Source organism: Psittacula echo (assembly GCF_963264785.1).
Source record: "Psittacula echo genome assembly, chromosome: 2".
NCBI lineage: Eukaryota > Metazoa > Chordata > Aves > Psittaciformes > Psittacidae > Psittacula > Psittacula echo.
Window position 1 is genome coordinate 82302366 of NC_137737.1, and position 20056 is coordinate 82322421.

The 20056-nt window shown below is 40.7% G+C and overlaps 1 protein-coding gene across 1 annotated transcript in view; it reads left to right on the forward strand.

The window, feature by feature from the left end:
* The window catches only part of MYO10 (myosin X), a gene marked incomplete at its 5' end in the record, with an annotated part of 159055 nt that overhangs the window by 92705 nt on the left and 46294 nt on the right, over positions 1 to 20056 (forward strand). The window contains 13 exon segments of the mRNA XM_080610818.1: positions 175 to 188; positions 312 to 396; positions 1064 to 1167; positions 3204 to 3333; positions 4344 to 4462; positions 5194 to 5340; positions 5480 to 5580; positions 5796 to 5862; positions 7116 to 7208; positions 7969 to 8037; positions 8223 to 8305; positions 9737 to 9845; positions 12994 to 13074. Coding sequence (XP_080466944.1) covers positions 175 to 188; positions 312 to 396; positions 1064 to 1167; positions 3204 to 3333; positions 4344 to 4462; positions 5194 to 5340; positions 5480 to 5580; positions 5796 to 5862; positions 7116 to 7208; positions 7969 to 8037; positions 8223 to 8305; positions 9737 to 9845; positions 12994 to 13074 — 1202 coding nt within the window.

The window sequence follows — 20056 nt, forward strand, 5'->3', positions numbered from 1 at the left end:
GCTGCAATATCATTGTTGTTGCTACTTTATTAATTTTGTTATAGCAGTAGGCATAAGAAAAGGCCATGATGCTCTTCTGTTGTCTCAGATGAAAGAAGGGTCATTATGAATAGCTTGTGCATTGCTTGCTTTTTACTTTATTCCTTGACTGAAGTTTTTTCTTCCTGGCTATAGATTTATTGGAAAAAGTAAGTTGATGTTGGCTTTTTCCCAGTTAATTTTGTTTGATTTAATATTTTCTTTGAAATTGTTTATAAAAAAATATTCTTAAAAATTATTGCTTAAATGGAAACTATTTTTTACTTTGACAGAATCGTGTAGTAAGACAAAACCCTGGAGAAAGAAATTATCATATATTCTATGCTCTGCTGGCAGGGATAGAAGAGAGAGAGAAAGGTGAGTGGCAAAGCACAAGCCACACAACTGCAGTGGCTTCCTGCTAGTGGTCAGCCATGGTGACAGTAGTGGAGAATTTAACTGCAGAAACCCCCTAACCCAAGCAGAGAAATAGGTTATTTATTCAGCTGGGATTCGATGAGTGTGAACTTGAGCTCAGCTGGATAAAGCAGCCTGCTTAGTTGTAGATTGTCACTGAGCTGCTGGTAATTTTTCTCCCAGCTCCTGCTGTAGCCTTTGGAAAATTACCTGGGGACAACCATGCCTCATTCTGTTCAAGCTGAATATTTTTGCTGGTACTAAATAACTCCACAGCAACAGAGAGAAATAATTCTGGTTCCTGTAATCCTCTCTCATAAAGAATAAATCCACTGAACAAAAGAAATGACATTTGTATATGTGCAAAATTGCCTAAAGCTGTCTCAACATCTCCCTTTGGGCCTGCTGTCTTTGCATGCTAAAAAGTAGAGTTGCCTCCAATGTGCAGCTAAATAAAGCAAAAAACAGCAAAATAAACCCAAATCTGTTTTTAATATAAAAATTGGTTTTCACATCCTTGTAATTTCTGAGCATATGAATTGTGATCTGTTTGACTCTGACATAATGATTTGTGGGTGCTTTTGTTTTCTGCTTTTTTATTACTCATCCTCTTTTCTCCCGTCATTAGATGCTTTTTACTTATCTGTACCAGAGAACTACCACTACCTGAATCAGTCTGGATGTATAGCGGATAAGACAATCAGTGACAAAGATTCTTTCAAGGAAGTCATTGTGAGTTGTTTCCCTAGTTCTTTATGCTTTAAAAATGCTGGAAGTTCAGGTGTCTGGGGCCCATTGGCAGAGCAGGGAACAAAGCCTTCTTGTGCTTACCTGGACATGCAGCTCTCTCACTGAGGCACTAATTTTACAGGGACTTACGTTTTATCATAATACTTCACTGTCATTTTGAGCATGCCTTTACTTTCCCTCCAGTATTTGGTTTTTAATCTACCGTTTCAAAGGGTGCTGTAATTTAGTGAAATGGTTACATTTTGGAATTAAAAGAATAGCAGTTGGGAAGACAGTAAGGCATTAACTTGCCTTTTCCCTTCCCGGCATTGTTTTATATTACAGCTATGTCTGCTTCCACTGTTTTTCCATCCTAAAGCTTTACCCAGATTATGACACATCTACAGATGGGGAGCATCTACATGCTCCTCATGTGCAGTGGAGCACATGGCGAGCAAAGTACCTGTGCGTGTGTGATTCTCTATGTTGCAGTTGAGAGATCCAGTTGTATGGAGTAACTTACACAACAGAGTTGAAGAAAATGTAATCACAGATTAAAAACCAGGTCCTGGTGGAGGCTTTCTCTGAATGGCTCTGTGTCTTATACCCACTCCAACTGGCTACAGCAATTACTCTATACAGACTGTTAGAAAAATTGTTAATTGCTTACTATATCACTGAGGTGATATGTGTTAGATTTTAAAAATCAGACAAAATACGTGGTTTTATGCCCTTCACCAAATTATTTTTGCTTAGGAATCTGTCAAGCTGACAAATTAACGTGTAGTAGATGCAGCAGTGTAAAAACCCTTATCTAGTATGCTGAAAGGAGGTGCTAGAAAAGTGGATAACTTAATCTATATTGTAGTCACATGCTTAAGTTGATTAGTGTGACCTTTAATTTGAGCTAATCATCCCAGGGTACGCAGAGCATGAAATCAGCCGGGCAGGTGCCACTTGTGTGCTGCCTGTCGCGTAGGCAGGCTTGGAGCAGGGGCTGAGGCTGCTGGGCTGCATTCCCAGAGCAGGGGGCAGGCAGAAATCCCACAGTTCACCCTTGCCTCTCTCTTCCAATTGCAGTCATCTCCTTTGCTTACTTTTATTGTGGTTTATATCCTGGAAGTGTTACTTAAGTGAAACTTTTTAATGGAAGACAGGGAGGAACTGCGCAGTGAGGGTGGAGATGAGCTCCTAGTGCTGTCCCCTTTCTTAGAGCTCTGGTATGAATGGTCTTCTGTACAAAATAAACCTTCAACCATTATCTTTTCTGTGCTTTTAATAGTAGGATGAGTCTGAGGCTTTTCCATTTGTAATTGATGATTTATGAAAGGTAAAATGTGTCGTGTCATCTGTCATGACACCTGCAGGGACCATAACATGATAGTCTAACTGTAAGTGTATAAAACTGTGATCTGTGCTCAGACGGGCTCATATGAGGCACAAATCTGGAAAATCTGGTAATTTCAAGAGGCATAACAATTACGCCTTCTGTGTCAGAGAAAAGTATATGTTCCTCATTTTGTTTTAATATTTCTTTAGATGGAGATTTGCTGTTCTCATTTATGCAGTTGAACCTTGATCATTGCCATATTGGTTATTCATAAATTCCACACATTCTATATAGATCTCTTTTTCTTGCTCAATTTCGCTGTAAGATGTCAGACCACACCAGTAAGATGAGTGTTCAGTTATCAGTTACTAATGGAAATGAGTGGAATTGTGTCTGATGCACGACTCAGTAGGGCGTTCCAATATTTATACAATTTTAATGAAGAATATGAAAGCAAATGACAGCATCCTTAAAGCATCAGAATGAGATTTCTTCGAACCAGAGTGATATTTAACATGTACAAAGATGTCCCTGCCATGTATGACAATGTATTCAATTTGCGATGAAAGCAAAGGAATTCACACTTGCCAGCCCTCTGCCAGTCCTGACTTGCTTTTCTAAGGCCTGACAGCACAGTTGATGGGTTTGTCCTTGTTCCCATTTTGGAGTCAGTGTGCACGTTAGTAAAGAAGCTCACATGTCATTCCAGACTGCAATGGAAGTGATGGAGTTCAGCAAGGAGGAAGTGCGAGAAGTTTTGAGACTGTTGGCTGGCATTTTGCATCTAGGAAATGTGGAGTTCATCACTGCTGGTGGGGCACAGGTGTCCTTTAAAACAGGTAAGAAGGCTATGCATCCAAATGTACATGTTTCTTGAGGCTGTGAAAGCTGTATTTGTTGCTAATATATGTGACCATAGGAAGGACAAACATTGAAAGGGTCTTACTGCTTTAAAAAGCATCTGTAAATATTGATTAAAATGTTATTTTGGGGGAGGGTTAACAGATAATGATAATTGGTCAGCTGCTGAATGCTAGGTCCTAATTAAAGAAGACCTTGGGCACGTATTTATTCCATTAATAGTAGTGAAATTCCTCTTAAATCTAATTCCTTCTTCAGAAATATTCTCAAGTTGATAAAAGATAAGTGCTCATGTACGTTCCTTAACTGATATCTCCACTGAAGATATCTTTTCTTAGAGCTTTCAATACTTCAATTGTAAATCTGAAAGTATGTGCTGGTATGTCTAAGAATTCAGCTGGTGAGCGTTTTGAATGTTTGTTCAGATAGAGCAATAAAGAGTAGCCTTCCAATATCTGAAGAGGGCCTACAAGGATGTCGGAGAGGAACTCTACATCAGGGGCTGTAGTGATAGGGGAACGGGTAATGGCTTTAAATTTAAACAGGAGAAGTTTAGATTGGATATAAGGAAGAAGTTCTTTACTGTGAGGGTGGTGAGGCACTGGAATGGGTTGCCCAGAGAAGTGGTAAATGCTCCATCCCTGGCAGTGTTCAAGGCCAGGTTAGACAGAGCCTCAGGTGGCATGGTTTAGTGTGAGGTGTCCCTGCCCATGGCAGGGAGGTTGAAAGTAAATGATCTTAAGGTCCTTTCCAACCCAAGCCATTGTATGATTCTATGAAATTCCTTCAGTGGTGCATATTTCTGATACTGTGCCTGTTCGTGAGCAGGAAAAACATACCCTAAAGTTTCTAGTTGTGTTTTTATCTCTAATCCACATAATTCTAGAAACATCTTAAATGGTGGTGATAGTAGTAATAATAATAATAATAAGCTTCATAACCTTATACATTGAAGGACATACAGGTATTTGTCTCTTTCTTTTGCCAGCTCTGGGTAGATCTGCTGAACTACTGGGTCTGGACTCTACTCAGCTAACTGAAGCGTTAACTCAGAGGTCAATGATACTCAGGGGAGAAGAAATCCTAACACCTCTTAGCATACAACAGGTAATCAGAGCATCTCAGTTTTGACATGGTTTTAGGGTTTATTAAATAGTATGGCTCGGTGTTCAAGCCCGGGGAAATCATCGGTCACTCAGGAACAGAAGCGTAGTTCATGCATCAAAGTTGCTATCAAAAATATGACATAGGGGTTTTTTTTTGGGGGGAAGACTATGACTGGACTTTAGAAATCTCTATAGATCCCCATTCTGTCATTCTGGACAGCCGTTGTAGCTTTGCTTTTGTTATTCTCATGAGGCCTGATTGCTTACCATTTTTTTTTTTCAAATCCTAATCGTGTAGGCTGATATTTTTCATTATGGACATTTGTGTCAGGGGGGTGTTTTTGAAAACTTTCAGCAGAAATAATTTTGTAATTTTACCAAAAGGGGATTAGAAATATGTATACATAGCGTTATGCTGACCTCTAGAAAGGGGTAAGTTAAGGTGTTACTTCTGTCCTTTTCTTTCCTTCCTCCACACCTTAAGTTTATTATTTCTAAATATTTGAATACATTTAGCCTTTAAATGTAATTATAAAGCCACATATTATGTACAGCTGTTATAACTTACACTGTTAAGCCTTAAAATTGTGATGATCAGTAACTGTTAACACAGTTGCTGTCAAAGGTGCATAGGGATGCAAACCTGCTTGCAAATGATGCTGACCAGCAGAGCCTAGTAAGATCTCAGTTACAGGGTTGATTGATGCATTGTGTATTCCTTCTTTAATGCAGGCAGTAGACAGCAGAGATTCTATGGCTATGGCACTTTATTCTCAGTGTTTTGCTTGGGTCATTAAGAAAATCAACAGCAGAATCAGGAGCAAGGAAGACTTCAAGTCCATTGGAATTTTGGACATCTTTGGATTTGAAAACTTTGAGGTAGGTCTCAAAAGTTTGTGCATTGTTCTACATATCTTTGTCAACTTGATTATTAAACATTATGACTTCAACCACTTCCTTGTTTGCAATGTAGAATACTTGGAGTGCATGCATTTATGAAAATTTCTTGTGTCTTTAGGTAAACCGTTTTGAGCAGTTCAATATTAACTATGCAAATGAAAAGCTTCAGGAGTATTTCAACAAGCACATCTTTTCCTTGGAGCAACTGGAATACAGCAGGTAAGAGACACAGATGAAATCTGAAAGGATTTTGGAAATACCAGTATTCAGTTGAAATCAAGGTTCCCAGCTTCTTGCTTGGAAAAATGTCTGGAGCTGGGTATTTTTTAAAAGCAAGCTGATTTTGCTGTAATGTTCATTAGCTCCTCCTGTTTCTATTTTCAAAATCATTTTGTCATAATTCTCAATAAAAAGACCTTTCTTGCTTTCCTTAGGGAAGGACTAATTTGGGAGGATATTGACTGGACGGACAATGGAGAATGCTTGGATCTTATTGAAAAGGTAATAAAGAATTTGATATCAGTACCTACTTCTAGATTTTATTCTGTGGCAGTATGTCCTTAAAACTCTTGCCAGCACAAAGAACAAGTGAAGAGAATGATGGATCTTGCATGTTTAAATAGTGAACTTTTAATCAGATCATTTTCATGCATGGCAATGTTATAGATTATATTGTAAGCTCAATATATGTATGTAACTTTTAGCAGTGTATGTTTATATACAAAAGCAATATTTGAAGATGATAAAAAAGAACAGAAAGAGGAGGCTGAAAGAGTGACAGTGTCTCGCTCCAGTAATGGCTTTTCATGGGATGTAGGTAATATTCATTTGTTGCCTGTCAGTTTTGGCTTCATCCATAATTTTGTTTGTGTTCTGATTTGTAGTAAAGAAATGTATAAAAAACCATGAAGTTTCTGCAGAGTTATTGGTAGCAACATGGGCGGTGAGGGGCAGATGAGTTCACTACATAGAAATTATAACTCCAGCCGGATGACAAAGCTGAAGTCATATTATCGTTTTGTCTATGTTCACATCTGCCAGCAGTACAAGTGGGCTGCATGAGTTTATCTTTGTAGTGGGGTCTGTGGCTGTGTGAGTTTAAGCTGCCACAGAAGCTGATCGCAGTGGGAAAGGGGATCCAGCTGCCAGGGCACGACTGCAGTCAGGACCGTGTAGTTTGTCAGGAGCTGCTCTGGGCCGATGGGAAATGGCTTATTAAAGTGTGCACCTGGAGATCTCTCTTTTTCTGAGGGGCTGTTTGAGCCTAAAGCTTGCTGGACACATTAATTGCAGGGTAACTTGCTCTGTTTACCAACTCTTCTAGTATGAGAAGGAGAGGAAATTAGCAAAAGCAAAGGGAAGTTGTGTTTCACGCAGTGCCTAGTTAAACTGTGTATCTTTTGCTGTGTTCCTGAGCACTGTGGGTGCTGCAAGTTGTTGTGGGTTCGACAGCTAAGTAGATAGTGTCATGGAAGAAAAATTTTTGAAAGGCTATTTACACAAACTCCAGAGATTTAGGGGACTCCTGATCACTGGAGATCTTAGAGGCTGGGTATATAGTCAGGGGCAATGTCATTGTATGCACCGAAAACCTACCTTCAGTCTGTGAGATTGGGGTTTTTGTCATGTACAGGTGGTTTTGCGACTCTTTGCACACAACAACTTCAAGGACAGTGTGATCGTTTCCAAACTGGAGACAACATCTGTGTCCATCTGTGCACTAATTCCTCTTCTGCCTTTTCTTGCTGTTCTAGAAACTGGGGCTGCTGGCGCTCATCAATGAAGAGAGCCATTTTCCTCAAGCTACTGATGCCACATTGCTGGAGAAGTTGAATACCCAGCATGCGGTATGTGGTGTTTTGCTCGTGCTTTCTGTACAAATTATGGCCGGTCTCTTTGCTTCTGTAGAAATTCATGGTTCAAGTATACAGATGCATAGTTTTAGAGGTTGGTTTGGATGTGATCCTACTTCCGTGGCAATCCGTATAATTTAATGTCAAGACTGAGTAGGTTACCCGGAAGAACATATCCTTGTTACTGTGCAGTTAAAGGATTCCATATTGGTGAATAAGCCAAATTCTACTTTTAGAGCTCTGACAACCTGCAGTAACTCAGATTACTTACATCTTCACTTTCCTTAGATTTAATGAAGTATTCACCTTGATGTCATTTCTGGAAAGGTTGCTGTTCCCTCTGCGCAGATTACTGATACCTTTATTTGTGATCCTAGAATTCTTTTCAAGTATTTCTGGGATACGAGTGTACCCACCAGTCTTTGTAATTGCCAGTTTAAGATAGTGTCTTTTTATTTCAAAGTGCCTTTAATAGATGGTCCTGCCAGATGGGTTCAGGTTTAGTATAATGCCTTTTTGGATACTATAAATCTGTTATTACTGCATTTGAAGCAGCCCAGACTAGCAAATCCTATTACTGTTATAAATTGGTTGTTTGCTTTTGGAGCGCTAATCTCCTGGGGAGTTCACTGGAAGACAATGGTTTGTTTAGGTCTGGGTTGAGAGGATAATGTGGCCCTTTGTATCATTCCACTCCCTTATGCACCCTTCCCCCAAAAAAAAAATTTTTCTCTTTTCTTTTCCCTCCAATTAGAACAATCCTTTTTATGTAAAACCAAGAGTTGCTGTTCACAACTTTGGAGTGAAGCACTACGCCGGGGAGGTAATTTTCCTTTATTTATTTGCTGAAATTATTCCCAACAGAGATTTCATTAGCTTAATTTTGCCCTGAGGCTGCTCAAAATTAACTAAAGATCTCTGTTCCCTCAGCATTTCTTACAGTACCACTCCTGTGAGAGGTGCCTGACTACTTGGCTTGTTGTTTGAATCAGCTCTGTTTCCTGCTAGGTCCAGTATGATGTCAGGGGGATCTTGGAGAAGAACAGGGATACTTTCAGAGATGATCTTCTGAACTTGTTACGTGAAAGCAGGTGAGTTTCTGCAATTTTTGTTTAGAACATGATGTTAAGGGGTGTTGTATCATCAAATTCTGAGGCGGTTTTTGAATGTGTTAGATGTTGCATAGCATCAGACCTTGACAAAGTTGAAATGAGCACAGAAGGAATATCAGAGGTGCCTGTAAGCAGATCTGACTGTAATTGGTTCTCACAAAGTCGGATTTCCCCACACTGTATTGTACCTCATCCGAGCTCTGTCCAGGGGTAGCTAAAGAGCTCACTTGCTACTCAGTGATGACTAAAGATGCTGAAAGCTGATGATGGCTTTTAATGGTTTCAGGGTGCCTCAGAGGCAGTGTCCATGCATGGTTTTTTGCTTCACGTACAGCCTAATTTGCTTGTATTTCTGCCAGTCCCTAATTTGCTTGAAAGCTTAGTGTCAGAGACCTACCACAGTGCAAATTGCCGTATAGTAATTGCTTCAAAGGATGAATTTCTATGAAGATTTATGTTACTGAAAGTCTGAGCTTGGATGTCTGTGGTACCTGCATGCCTCCTGTCATTCTCCTGTGTAGGGTCTCAGAATCCTTACAGTGGCACCATGTGAGCCGGAGCGGTACCACATCCCTTTTTTGTAGGCATCTGGTTGAGACTCCAGGACACAGAAAGGGGTGACAGAAGAGGAGGAAGCTGAGCCTGGGTGTTGCTGTCTCAGCTCGTGCCCCCACTCTTTCCATCCAGTCATCCTGCCATGCCGTATGAGTTGCTTGTTTGTAAATCCCTTAAGCCCTTCTGTGCAGAGGAAACTGTTGATAAGCGTTTTCCTCTCTAAGTCATTTATTCTGGTTTCATGGCATACCTGACATAACATCTATCAACTGAAGTATGTAGGTAGAAGTAATAAATGAGTTGAAGCTGCTGGGCCTGGTTTTGCTTGCACCAACATCTGTCTGGAGCTTGAGTTAAAAGGTCTGTTTTTCTGTAGAAGTGGTAAGAGGAGGATTTGTGGCTGATAGAGTAGAAAGCAGCATACACAGCTGGTGTCTGAAAGTGAGACTCATGTGGGTGGTTATTTGTGTCATGGCTGCAAGCAAGCTGGAAGTGTTGTTTTAGTCTTTGTTCAGGTAAAATTCCAATTACAGTCAGCTGGAGTTTTGGTTGAGTGCGTAAAATGCAGTAAGGACTTTAGAACTTCAAGTTTCATTTCCCTAATGATGTCTTGGGACTGGAGAAGAACCTCCTTGTTTTGTTTTGCTTTGCTTTGTTTTGCTTTGTTTTTCTCGCCTGCATAAATTCTGCAAAGGCAAAATCTACTGCTTATTAAAGATTATGGACAAAATCAGTAATCAGTTTTTTGGATGGAAGAGCTGCTTTCTAGGGGACAATACTTTCTTTGCATTCTATAGCAGTAAACCTTATAGTCTGTTAAGATACATTTTAGAGATACTGTTTCTCCCATTTCAGTCTCGATTTCATCTATGATCTGTTTGAACATGTTTCAAGTCGCAACAGTCAAGACACCCTTAAATGTGGAAGCAAGCACCGAAAACCCACTGTCAGTCTGCAGTTCAAGGTTAGTTAATGTGTCATCTCTGCTCTAATCAGTGATGAATCAGCATCAGGAAAGTAAAGAAGAGCCACGGATTAAAACAAGCAAAACTTCAGCATCAAAACATTGCTGTCTCTTCTGTGAAACTGCACTTATTAATCGACTAATTGGCTAGCTTCAAGCAGGCTAGGTAGCTTCAACTAGCTATCTTCAAGCAGACACTGACCTTCGCATCATACCATCCACACAGAGCTCCTGTTCCTATTGCTTTCCAGTTGCCTATTTGTCCTTATTTTAAAGCTCATGTATGAAGTTGGTCTCTCTTGCCCTGGTTTTTCTTTCTGGTCTAAAACCTACCACAGAATCACACAAAGCCTTACAGCAGTGCCTGTATGCTAAGAAAAATAAGTACTGAATAAATACCTCATTAAGGTGTTGCCTCGCTTTTTAACTTAAAGTTTGGAAAGCATTTTTATTAAACACCTTTTAATGAGGCTTTATAGCCCTCCCATCAAAAATGGCACTAAATTGCAATCTAGCATAAAATTTATCTGCAAATTATTTAAAAGAGAGAGATTGGCACTAAACCTGTTCTAAATTGCGCGAGTACAAGTCTGGATTAGTTGTCTTTCATTTGGTTTGAATTAATATACATTTGCACTCTTCATTCACTTAAAGAAAAAAGAAAGGAAGCAGACTCAAACCCCTTGAGGGCAGATTTTATCCTAGCACTATTGCTAAGTGTTGGACAGAAGAGCAAGGAGTGTATCCTTGGGCACACACAGTGTCTTTTATTAAAAAGCACTAATATTCCTTTGCTTTGTGCTACCGTCACTTGCTCAGACAATACCTGCTTCTTGTGGTGAGGTGATATTATTTGCTAGCTCTCTGGGATGCTGAAAGTAATGTTTCCACTTAATCATTTGTGCCTGTGCAAAGTAGACCTTTAAGATGTTGCTGTATAAAAATTGACCGTTTATTTCACCCACTTTGAAAGGTAGAACATAATGTACATTCCTTCTCTTATCCATCAGGGCCCCTGGGCAATATAAATCATGATAAAACATGAAATCAAAATGTTGGTTTGATAACTCTTACCTAAAGTTGCAGTAACTGACCATTAGCCATCTGGGCTGCTTTACAAGAGGTTGACCTTCACATCATCCCATTCCCAAAAAATTAGGTTGGGTGGGTTTTTCCATGTTCTAAAGCCTACCAGGGATTAGTCCATCTCATTTCAACTGAAGATAAGAACTTTGCTTTCACGGTTTTATTCTCATGGTAGGTTGGTTAACTCTTCTTTCCATTTGACAGCCTGCCTAATGTGGGCCTGGGAGTGCATACAGAATAGCTGAGGTTAGATACCATCTGTTTCAGTCTGTTGCTTAAAGCAGGGCGAACTTCAGATTAGCTTGTCACCTGACAGTGATTTAGAGGCTTGCAGCGCTGTGCAAAACGTCTGTCTGTACCACAGATGAATGTGAAAATAGGTTAAATCGTTTTTGTTCAGACTGATCATTTTTTCCAGTCTCCCTAAGTAGTAGCCTGGCTTGAGAGAATTGGCTTAGTTGTCCATAGATGATGTAATGTTCACACAGGTTTAATAGAAATGAAGCCTTTACTTTTTGAGGCTGTAAATACCTGTCTTTACACAAAAATATTTTTCTTTCTTTCTTCTGGCTGTTTAATGTTTGCTGCCACTTACTTCTGGTCTGTAGACTGGCAAAGGCAAACAAAGCAAGAACTATCATTTACGTTCTCAGTCGCTTCACCATTTGCTCTGTGCACAGCCAAAACTCTGCCGTTGCCCTTATCACTTCATGTTTAATCATCAAGAAAGCCCTTGGTTTGCAGATTAAAGCAAGAATTTGTTGTAACAGACTGCCATTGGCAGTTTGGCTCCAAAACATATGGTAGGACGCACAGTGTTGCTCTTCTTACAAGTGAATTTTCTCTCTCCTTGGTAGCCTGCTCTGTATTCTTTCCACTGCCCGGCACACAGGGCCACCTTTGAGAAGTAAAACATTGTCATTGTTAGCTTTCTGGGCTCTGCTCTTCTACAGTCATTTGTATCTCTGCAAAGTAAATGCAAGACTTCAGTTTAAAATGGTTTATCATACTTAATGATACAGCATGAGGCAAGTTGGAATAACATACGGAATCATGGCTCAGGCAGGAAAGGGGTGGATGTGTAATTAAAGTAATAATCATAAAAGGACTGAGGGATTTTTGTGATTTTTATCTCCAGGCTGAGGTTCAGACAACTGATAGTCTAATATGTATTGGGTCATTCAGAGTTCTAAAACCAGGAAGGTTTTCTAATATGTTGGATTTTTTTCTAGCTGAACCTCATAATCTCTCTTTTATTGTTAAATGCAATTAACTATCACATGAAATAACCGTGAAATGGTGTGCTTAATGCTGTTAGCATAGTCCTTCAGTAAGATGTGTTTTCTTTACTGCTTTATGCTTTACTCAATTTCAGTTAGTTTCAAGAGGGTGGCATTTTCAAATCTAGTGTTGGTAAAACAATGTCTTCTATGATCTAAAGTAACTTTTTTTTTCCCCAGGAATTTTTAATATTTTTTCTATCTTCTTGTTGACTTATGTTTACTATCACAGTGTCCTTTTAGCAGGAAAGATTGAGACCACACAGGAGAGAACTCCCTGTGCACAAAATGCTGTTGATGGCAGTGGAAAATGAGTGGGTATGGGGTGGTTGAAATGAAAAGATGAAATCTGGTTTTGTGGGTATTTGAGTTTTATCTTAGACCCTCTTACCTTTCCTTTTGACTTGCTTGAGTTTAACAGTTTAGGAATGTGGATCCCAAGTCCTAAGGAGTCATTCAGAAGATCCCTGAAACAGCAACTTTCTAATTTGGTGTTTCCTTATGAGCAGTTTTCTTCATATCAATCTTTAAAACTTGTTCACTGTAGAACAGTGATGATAATTTTAATCAGAAGGGCAGTGGAAGAAACAAGAATGTGTGTGTTGATTCTGTGTGTTCACAAGCAAGAACTTACACGGTACAGTCATTTCTGGTGTACACCACTAGGTGTTGCAGTTAGATGTTGTCTGCAATGCTAAACTGCAGGAGCCTTTGCTGGGGTATGTTGCTTGTGTAAAAAAGTCAGTTTGTGAAGTGCTGTCTTCTTTCTACCCGTGTTTTAGGAATCTCTTCATTCTTTAATGGCAACACTGAGTACTTCAAATCCTTTCTTTGTTCGGTGCATCAAACCCAACATGCAGAAGGTAAGATTTAAAATTGCACCCCTCTTTTTTTATACATCTCAGGTCTAATCTTTCACTGTCTGTCTGATTATTTATCACTGGGTGAAGCAGAAGGTATCATTCTTCACTGACTTTGTAAAAGGCTCTGCAAGATGAAGGCATTGGGAAAGGCTTTTGATTTTTCTTGCACATGACCCATGTCTTTGGGCACCTTTTTAACAGTCATTGCTCGCAACTGATAAATTACTGGCTGTAAGGATGGTTTTGAAAGGAAGGCTGCACTGTATATTTGTCCACTCTGTCAGAGCCTTTTTAGGAAGAAAATGTCAAAACTACAAAGTTTGTTTTAAATCACTAGAGGCAGTGAATGGTGGTGCATGTAATAAAACTGATGTGAATCACCAGCTCTCTGTCATCAGACTCTGTCTTTCAATTAATGTACAGTTCTAGATGTCTTTATGCTGTCTGTTTTGTCCTGTTACGGAACTATGTTTTTAAAACAGACATGGAAACTACGGCTTACTGGATCATTTTGTCTTTTGAGTCATGGATAATGAAAGGTAATGTCAACGCTTACATGTGTTGGAAGGTTTTCTATAAACTAAGTGGTAATGGTATAGTAATCACCAAAGTTGATATTGTTATTCCAGTCCTGATATTTTGTGGTTTTGTGCATCTGGTTTTGGCTTTATAGACCGTTATTCAGGGCTGCTTATGGTTTTCACAAGGCCACTTAGAAATAGGTGACTTTGCTTTAAATCCAGTTTTACATGTTACGTCTTTCTGGGATGTCTGGTTAATCAGAACACTAACACATCAAACCTGTCAGACTTCATTGCAAGTTTCTGTGTTATCTGGGCAGTTCATCCTTGACTTTACATGTTTTCAGTTGCTAACTGTTAACTCCGCTTTTGTACTGTTGCTTGTGATGTGTCAAATAACATGCAGATTATGGACGCCTTAGCAAGAGGGAACAACCTGGAAACAAGTAAGACCTGCTTTCTGCCTCCTGAAGTGTTTGACGCTCTGAGGTGTGCAGCCACCAGGTAGTCAAGACCATGTGGATGACAGTGCCTTGGCCAGCAGCTGGGGTCTGTGAGCCTGTGTGTGTGTAGCAAAGCCAGTGGTCTCTGAGGGAGGGCAGTTTTGAAAAGCTTGTTTTCTTCCTGATCAGGTTTCTGCCTGGAAGCTTCATGACCCTTTATAAAGCCCACCTGCTGCCATGATGTATAGGAGGAATTTCAGTAACTCACACATTCTCCTTGTTTGTCCTTTTGCATCTGAGTTAGGCTCATCACAGTACTAAAGCCACAAGGATTTGCCATGGCTGATGCAAGAACTGGGCACGTGTATTTCCATGGCAAGGAAAACAGTTGTGTTCCCAATCCCATGTTCCTTGTTGCTCTACCAGTCTTTTCCCACTAGAATGCTCCATCCCTGACAAATTTGGCATATGCTGCTGTATCTGTGCATATATTTTACTGTGATTAAAACAAAGTTCTCACAGAATGAGCAGCTGTGCAAGCAGAAGGAGCTTGAAACAGCCTTAGTCTCAGGCAACCACGTCTAATTGCAGGAGTACATGCAGGAACAGATTGGGAAATTCCTGTAGTCAATCCCTTTCAAAGTACGTGAAAAATGTCACTGAAGTCTTACACAAAAATGGTTGTCCTTGTTTTCCATTTGCTTTGATTGCAAATTTAACTTGATTCAATGGCTTTGCCAAATAAGAAATCCTATTTGAAGAACAAGAGTAAAGGGTCACACAGTTTACCTGTTGCAGTTGATTCAGTAGACAACTTGAGGGAAAATGAGAAGGAAAGCCATATATAGGACTTGTTGAGAGCATTCTCACCCAGGGAAGTGTTCTCAAAATGTGTTTTTTAGGATTCACTGTTTTAAGTTTTGTCTGCTGTGCACTCTCTGCTCCCCACTGTGTCTCGCAGACAGTGATTTATGGTGCCAATTTAATGACGTTGTTGGTGTTGCTCCTTCTGCAATGGTGCAGGTAGAGAAGCAGGCCCATGAATGGTGTTTGCCTCCTCCATAGTTCAGCTCGATTCTGTAGATGTGCATCATGTTAAACATTTCACAGTTTATCCTGTCATACAACTTGTTGCTTCTTTTCAGTTAGACTGAAAATCAGGTGAGTCAGTTTGCATAGCTCTGAACCTGCATGGCTCAGAGACACGTTAGCTGTGCATGGACTACCAGGGATTACAGTGTACGTGACTCACTGTGCAGGGTTGGCTGAAAACATAGCTGCTTGAAGCATGCAGATGAGCCACTGAAATGGAGAAACTGAAGTGAAAGAAAGTAAAGATCTTCACTGATCACTTTCCTCTGTGTTTTCCATCTATAGTTTTTACTCTGCAGTGAGGGTGATATGAAATGACAAAATGTCATTCTTCAAAAAGTACTTAAACAGTGCTTGCCAAATAACAAATTATGTGAAAGAAAGGGATGTTTTAATTGCTTTTTTGAAATACGTGGCATTAAAGGTGAACTGGACCAGAGAGACTGGGCAAGGAGGGGGCTGGAATTGTGTTATCTGGAGCAAAGCCGCTCAAGCTGTTGGTTGCTCTCTGGGTTGGGTACAAATAGGTAACACACCTACTGGTGAGCATCTTCTGTAACTCTGGAGGGGACGAGCTTTTGGTGTTTGAGAGCTGCTTTACTCTGGAAGTGTGTTTGAATTCTATAGGTGAGTGAGTTTGAGCAGGTGGAAAACTAATTCAAGCCTTTAAAAAGCAGAACGTGCAGCAGACAGTACTTCCTCTGCTCTTCTGGACATGAAAGTGTATTCGTGTTGGATAAGAAATGTGATAATTTATGGGAATTATTTTTTTATCAAAAGTATAATTTTTAAATACATTACAGTGGCAAGCAAACTGCTGAACATTTACATATCAAAGCAGAATCTACACTCATTAGTGCAGATTCCTAAAGGGAGCACGCAGAATACGTGACCTTTTGTCACAAGACATTTCAATGAGCAGGCCTCAGACAGGAGAACAGAGGAGCCATTAATCTTTGGCAGACCCCCGAACAATCAGCGTATCTGTTTTCACAGTTTCTGGGCTGTTCTGAACTAGCCATAACATGGAAGCTTTTCCACTTGGTATGCTTAATGAGTATTTTCTGATGATGAAGGGTCTTTCTCCTCAGCTCCCCTTATCTTCAGTGGGCCTTGCAGAACTATGTTCCATTTAGTCTTTTTGGACTTTAACACAGCTTTCTCTGTTTCTTGGTCTCATGTTTCTATTTCTGCCTCCTGTTCTATTCTATAATAATGCCTCCCTGCAACATTGCCTTTTCTGGACTCCATCTATCCTTTTTAGAGCACCTTAAATTGAAAAAAGAGGCAAACACAACCATCACACACACACACACATAAAAAGACAAGAAAGACTGCCTTTTTAAAACAAGCTACAGTCATTGCTACAGCACTCAGCTGAATGTTTCTTCCAGCTTGCTGCTATTAATAAGGTTGCTAAGCCTTGGTGCGGCTCAGGAGACAGTTCAGGGTAAATGTAAGATCTGAACTTGCTATGCAAGATGTTTCAGAGACACAAATTTTCCTCTTGGCCAGAAGGAGCAGCCTCAGATAGACTGGGTAAGGTGCCTTCTAAAGTTCCCTTCTTCATTTAGGGTTTTTCTTCAGAAAATATACCGACATAATCACAGCAAGTGCCATAATATTGGTGTAATCATTGCAAGTGGCCCCAACCTCCAGCATCGGCACCTCCACATCTGTGCTGATCTCTTAAAACCTCAATAATTGCAGCTTGCTTCTTTAATTCTCTGTTCTTGAAACTTCAGCAGGTTCAGACTTGGCTGGTCTCTCATGCACCTAAATAGGTGCAACCACTTCTCTTTTTCACAGATGTAAGTCCAGTTTGGTCCTGATAAGCAAATTCTTGGCTTCATTAGGGTTGGCATGAATGTAGACAAGAATTTCACTTCGTGCAGGGTTTGGTTTGGTTTGGGTGTTAGGAAACCTGTGTTGGTGTGTGCACCACCTGAAGAGGCTTGCAGGGTCTCTGCTCACCTCCCTGTCTGCTCCTTTACTGTCTTATTCCTCTGTTGTAGTGACAGGCTTGCCGCTGGCAAGATGAAAGTCGCCTTCTCTGAAGCTTGCAATTCTGTTTCTCTGAAGGTTTTTTATATTGATTTTTTTTAATCTTCAAATTTAATTAGGTAAGGTAAAGAAATGAGATTAAGACTGCATTGTAAACTTAATGGAGGGTCAGAGCTACAGGGAGCAATAGAAAAAGTGAAACTAGTAATAACTGCAATTCAAAGGAAGACTGGTAGAAAAAGGTCTGTAATAAATTCTGTGAGGCTTACTGCTGGTTAGAGCCCTATCTTGCTCCATATTCACTCAGGGAAAATTACCATCATGGCAGTAGGATTGCTAACATTGCTTCTGGGGACAGAGACATTTAAAGGCATCAAGGTATGACTATTGGCACCCTGCATTGTACTTTGATGCATCGGTCATTAGTAGCTATGAGATGTCCTGGAATAGCAAGCAGTATGTCCCCTAATAGGAAATAAGATGCGAACCTATTTCACTTGGCGTCTGAATTAAGCTTGTGCTCCTAAAATAGCTTTGAATCATTACAAACGTTAAGTATAGCATGATACCAGCCTAAACACCAGTTAGGAGTACCGCTCAGGAGCGCAGTACAAAGGAACAATGACAGAACAGGTTGGCCCCATATGCAAGGATGATTGTCTGCAGGGTGTGGAGCAGGTACAAGTTCAGTGAATGCAGTATGTGAACTGGTTGTCAAGCTGGAATTGCAATATTGTCTTATTGAGACTTGCCTGTATGAATTACTAGTTTGCCTTTTAGAGAGACTGGGTTTTTTTTTTTTTTTCAAAAATACAGTTAATGGCAATGAGAGTGTGATGCTGCTGCATTGAGAACAGCACTGACTTTAAACCTTGAAAGACACAGGGAGGAAGACTCTGAGCTTCAGGAATATTCAGCTCTACCTTCAGCAGAGGCTTGCTAAGCGTCTGTGTAAAACTTCACATATGAAAGTTCTTATTTTAAATAATTATCCTCAATAAAGTGGTCCAGCTTCAAACTTCTGTACACATCCTACTGCAGTTGTATACTAACTATGTGCTTTATACACCAACCTCAGCTACTCAGCAGACTCTGGGTCTCCTTACTGGGGAGTAGGTGCCTTTGTGGGCCTTTAAAGATGCTGAGCCTAGCAGTTACAAGCTAAAAAGTGTTAGGCCCTAAGTGGAGGCCTTTTCATGGTTTATTCACTTACTTGCAGAGCCTTGGGGTAGCCCTTCTGCAGTGAAGCTGCAGTGTTCTCTGGTACTGGGAGCTAGTAGATCACAGGGTAAATCTGACATGCGATCCATAAGAAAAATGGAATAGAAAGCCTGATCATCAAGTTAATAGCTACTCTGTCATACTTAAGACGGTAAAGGGAATAGTTTATATGGGCCAGATACAGCTGCTGGGTATGTGCAATGCTATCTGCAGAAAGTTAAGGTCTACTAGAATTCATTTGAATCTGTAAAAGCAGCTGATGAACTAGAGATCCTTATTGCCTATTTAAAAAAAAACTTCTCTTTAATCTCAGTTGTTCTCAATATGCTTGTTTAAAGAAGGCTTTCTGGCTGCCAATTACTGCTGTCATTTCTTCTGGAGGAAGCAGAGCCACAGGCTCTGGGCACAGATTGGGCTTGCTGGGGCTCAGGAAGTTTCTGTTCAGGCTCATCCTTTGGGAGAAGAGCAACCATTTCCCAAAAACATAGTGATCTCACAGGCCAACAAGTGCATGGGGCCAGATACAAACTATTTATCCTAAGCCTCTTAACTAGTTCATAAGGCTTTATTGTTCATAATCAGGAAGACACAGTCGTAAGGTGTGGCATTGTGCCTAGCTAACGCCGCTTAATTCAGCTACCTGGATCTCGTCGCCTTGGGTTTTGCAGAATTACATAGCTTCAAATCAAGACTTGTGGAGTATGTCCCAGCTGCATCATTTTCTGGCACATCACTCGAGTAATTAGGTCAGGCGCTAGAAGACTCCTTAGGTAAAAGTGATAAGGAAGGGCGGGTGCAAGGAAAGCAATCGCTCCTGCTCGCAAAGTGCCAGCAGTAATGTTACGCGTAAATCTCAATCCCTGGCTGAAAGAACAAGATGATTACTACAAGGAGTTTCGTGCCTGTCTTCTGTGTTGCCTCAAAAAGATTGCTCCCATCGCTCCAGTGGCGCAGTGTGCTGGTTATGCTGCCTGGGAGCCAGGGGGCTGTCCTGTTGTCCCCATCTCAGAGCATCGCTGCTTGCTGGACTGAAGTAGGTCATTCAACTCTCCAGGCAGTCACCCAGACAGGCATGTTCTTCTTCTTCATCAAGGTTTGTTGTTTACTAAGCAGGGCTGACTGGGCATCCCTTTGCTAAGTGTATTAGCGTTTGTGTTTCAGTGACCACTGTATGAGGCGTTTAAAATTGAGGCATTTAAGGCTGGGAACAGAGAGCTGAGATGGGGTGCTGCTGGGGAGGGAGCAGACACTGTGCTGTGCAGATTGCATCAAACTCCAGGCAGTGCAGGCAGACAGATTTTTGCATGTTTTGCAGCACGTACGTGCGGAGTTGCCAAGTTTCTCAGAGCATTTAGGACTTTGTCCACAAGTGGTAGGAGTCACTTTCAGGTCTTGGATGGTGACTATGGCAGCATGCTCTTGTGAGCAGGGTGGAGAGGATGCATGGGGGGCAAAAGCTACTTCAAAGAGGAAACTGGGAGGAGGTGGCCCAAGTGGTGAAGCACCAGAACAATTCAGGGCAAAAATAAAATGCCTGAGGTTGGGGTATTTCTAAAGTACAACACTTGGTGTGTAGTCTAGTGTAGTATTTGAAAGTAAGAATGATTCTGACTGCTGCAGCAATTGATCTGTCAGCTGCAGAAGGGCTTACTGCCTCCAGCTGACTTCAGGCACTACAGTAATTCTGCGTTTTGTGCCAGC